The 2,879-nt window shown below is 59.4% G+C and overlaps 1 protein-coding gene across 1 annotated transcript in view; it reads right to left on the bottom strand.

Moving 5' to 3' along the window:
- Positions 1-2,879, bottom strand: part of LOC109530478 (titin-like) — a 49,755-nt gene that overhangs the window by 29,201 nt on the left and 17,675 nt on the right. The window contains exons 28-32 of the mRNA XM_019894300.1: positions 2,507-2,767; positions 1,989-2,252; positions 1,179-1,439; positions 520-780; positions 5-234 (exon numbers count right to left, since the gene is read on the bottom strand). Of these exons, the coding sequence (XP_019749859.1) occupies positions 5-234; positions 520-780; positions 1,179-1,439; positions 1,989-2,252; positions 2,507-2,767 (1,277 nt within the window). The remainder of the gene's footprint in view (positions 1-4; positions 235-519; positions 781-1,178; positions 1,440-1,988; positions 2,253-2,506; positions 2,768-2,879) is intronic.

The following is a 2,879-nucleotide window of genomic DNA, read 5'->3' as shown; positions in this document are numbered from 1 at the left end:
GCGCCTGTCCCGCCACAAAGGCGTACTCGGCGGCGTCTCCGAAGTGAACGCTGCGGATGCTGAGCGTGTGCGCTTGCCGCTTGCAGCGGGCCTGGCATCTGTCGCTGGAGCGGATCTCGGCGCCGTTCTTCAGCCACTTGGGGCAGATTCCCTCGTGGTTGACGTTGACTTCGAAGGTGACCGCGTCCTTCTCCCGAGCGTTGATGTCCTGAAGCGCGGCCGAGATGACGATGGCTGCAAAAAGGCAAAAGAAACGAAATAAGCGCCTTGGGAAGAACTCGGCAGTCGCTTTGGTCGCTTGTCTTCTCGAGCGGAGGCGGCCGGCGGGGTTCGGGACGGAGGACGGCACCCGTTTTGTCCTCTGACAAGGGCACACCTGAGCCAGTTGAGGTGGTCCAGACCGGAAATGATTTCGAGTCGACTTTAGAAGCGATACATTAAGTCGAGGGCGATCTGTAAGTTGCACTGTGCCAATCGAACGGCGATTCATCGTGTTGGCGAAACGTTTCCCAAACTTACGGCTGACGGTGAGCGTGGCCGACACGCGGTCGTCACCGCACACGAAGGCGTACTCGGCCGCGTCGGCCCCGCCGGCGTCGACGATATTGAGCTGGTGGACTTTTCCCCGCGCCGTCATGCGCAAGTTGTCGCTCATCTGGATCTTCGCGCCGTTCTTCAGCCAGGCGGACGGCACGTTGAAGTGGGACACCTCGCACTCGAAGGTGGCCGACTGGGTCTCGGCCACCGTGGCGCTCTTCGGGGGTTTGGTCACGCGAAGAGCTGCGGAGCCAAGGGTTAGCGTTAGCCGCTAACGCTAAGTGAGAAGCCGAACATGGCGCGTGTGTATTGAATTCGCCTTCAACTTTCACACGGCCGTCTTTCGTATTCCATCGGTGAGCCGGTTTCGCATCGGCTACGTGGAAGAGTAACATTCAGTCTGAGTGCCGAAGGATATGAAGGCGCTTCACCGAGGCAGTCTTCATTCGAGAGTTAGCGGAACCTGATGGGAGTCGGGCGATCACGCTGACGGAGCGGGAAGAAATAAATGGCGCGCTCGTTGCCCTCATACCGGCGAATCGTCAAGCGCCATGACAAACGGCGGCTTCAAACACGGTCTTCGCCCGTACGCGACTACCGAGCGGTTTTTCGCGCTGGCCTCGGGTCGCGCGGCCGCTCACCGTCGACGGCGAGGCGAGCGCTGCAGCGCAGATGGCCGACCGCCGCCGTGTACTCCCCCTCTTTGCTTCCGTCCACGTCCCGGACCACCAGTTGGTGCGCCTTCTTCTCCGAGGTCATCCCGTAGTGCTCGTTGGCCTCCAGCTCCAAGTTGTTGAACAGCCACTTGACCGGAACGTCGTCCTCCGAGACGGCCAGCTCGAAAACGGCGGCGGCTCCCGGGAGCGAAGTGACGTCCTTGGGCTTCTTCAGGATCTTGATGGCTGCGAGGAACATTTGTTGTGATTCCGACGGCGGACGTTGCCGGTCGCCCCGCTCAAGTAAACGAAGCCTTTCGCTCGATGCCGCTTGGCAGGGGTGGAGTTGTGGCGAAAGCGGGGAATGGCTTGAATGAGTCTTCCGGGAGGCCGCGGGTTGAACGTGCCGAGCGTCATTCGAGAGAAGAGGTCCGTTTTGCTAACTTACATTTCAGCAGGCACGTGGCTGCAAAAACAGACGCCATGGCAATTGCGGTTGCGGGACTGGCCAATTCATTGACTTTTCGGTATTGCTCTTTGGATGCTAAAACGGGCAGCGCACCGTCGACTACTCGGCGATGCTGACACTCCAATTCAAGTCACCGTCATGACGTCAGTCCCTTTAGAAGTGGCTATTACCAAATGGATTGGACGTCTTGAATAGTTGATCGGAGAAGCGGGCGAGATGCGGAAAGCGCTCGGAAAAGGAGAGACTGGGAAGGCCACGTGCTGGCGAATTTGTCGTACGCGCAGACACGCCACTTCTCTCGAGCAGACCGAGTGACGAGCGCTTACTTTCGACGTTCAACCTGGCGCTGGCCGACAGTTTCCCCAGCTTGAAAGAATAAACGGACTCGTCCTGGGCCGCGCAGTCGACGATGGTCAAGGTGTGCGCGGTGCCGCTGACGCCGATTTGGTATTTGTCGCTTGGCTTGATCTCCACTCCGTTCTTGATCCACTGGGCTCCCCTGACGTTTTCGTGGGTCAGCTCCAGGCTGAAGACGGCGTCTTGCGTCTGGACCACGTTCAAGTTCTTCAAAGTCTTCCTCACCTTCACGGCTGTGGAAGAAACATTCAAGTTTTGTCCCAGACTTCAGCTTTCCCGGCCTCAGCTGACTCTGTCAGGAAGTGGCTCGAAGAGCCGTCCGCGCGTCAGGGTCGCGCATCTCTCCGATTCGAGACAATTTGATCCGCAAAACATTTTCAAGCGTAACGATTCGGTTTGTTACGATTGGATGGACGCGCGTTCAATCCAAACCCAGTTTCCGATTGGAAGCGCGTCCATCCACGCATCGGTCCCGGGCGAGGCTTACCTTCGACTTTGAGGTAGGCCGAGGTCTTGGAGCTCGCAATCTGGTAGGCGTACTCTCCAACGTCGCCGGCTTTGGCGATGACGATGACGAGGCTTCTGACGCACCCGTCGACCCGGCCGAGGACGTTGTCGTTGAAGTCCAGCGGCTGGCCGTCTTTCAGCCACTTGCCTTCCGCGGACGGGTTGGCGACCTCGCACGAGAGCTCGGCCGTCTGCGAGTCGGCTACCACCGAGTCCCGAAGAGGCTTCTTGATAGCGCCTCCTGGTGGCAGGAGATGACGTCAGCTCCGGCACCCCAACTTCTGCCGCGCGCGGACGTGCGAAACGCCAACCGAAGCCTCCCGCGCGCAGCATCGGTCATACCTGAGACGGTG

The sequence above is a fragment of the Hippocampus comes genome, unplaced genomic scaffold, assembly GCF_001891065.2.
Source record: "Hippocampus comes isolate QL1 unplaced genomic scaffold, H_comes_QL1_v1.1 scaffold189, whole genome shotgun sequence".
Lineage (NCBI taxonomy): Eukaryota > Metazoa > Chordata > Actinopteri > Syngnathiformes > Syngnathidae > Hippocampus > Hippocampus comes.
The sequence above is the reverse complement of the archived record's forward strand: the minus strand, read 5'-3'. Positions and strand labels throughout refer to the sequence as shown.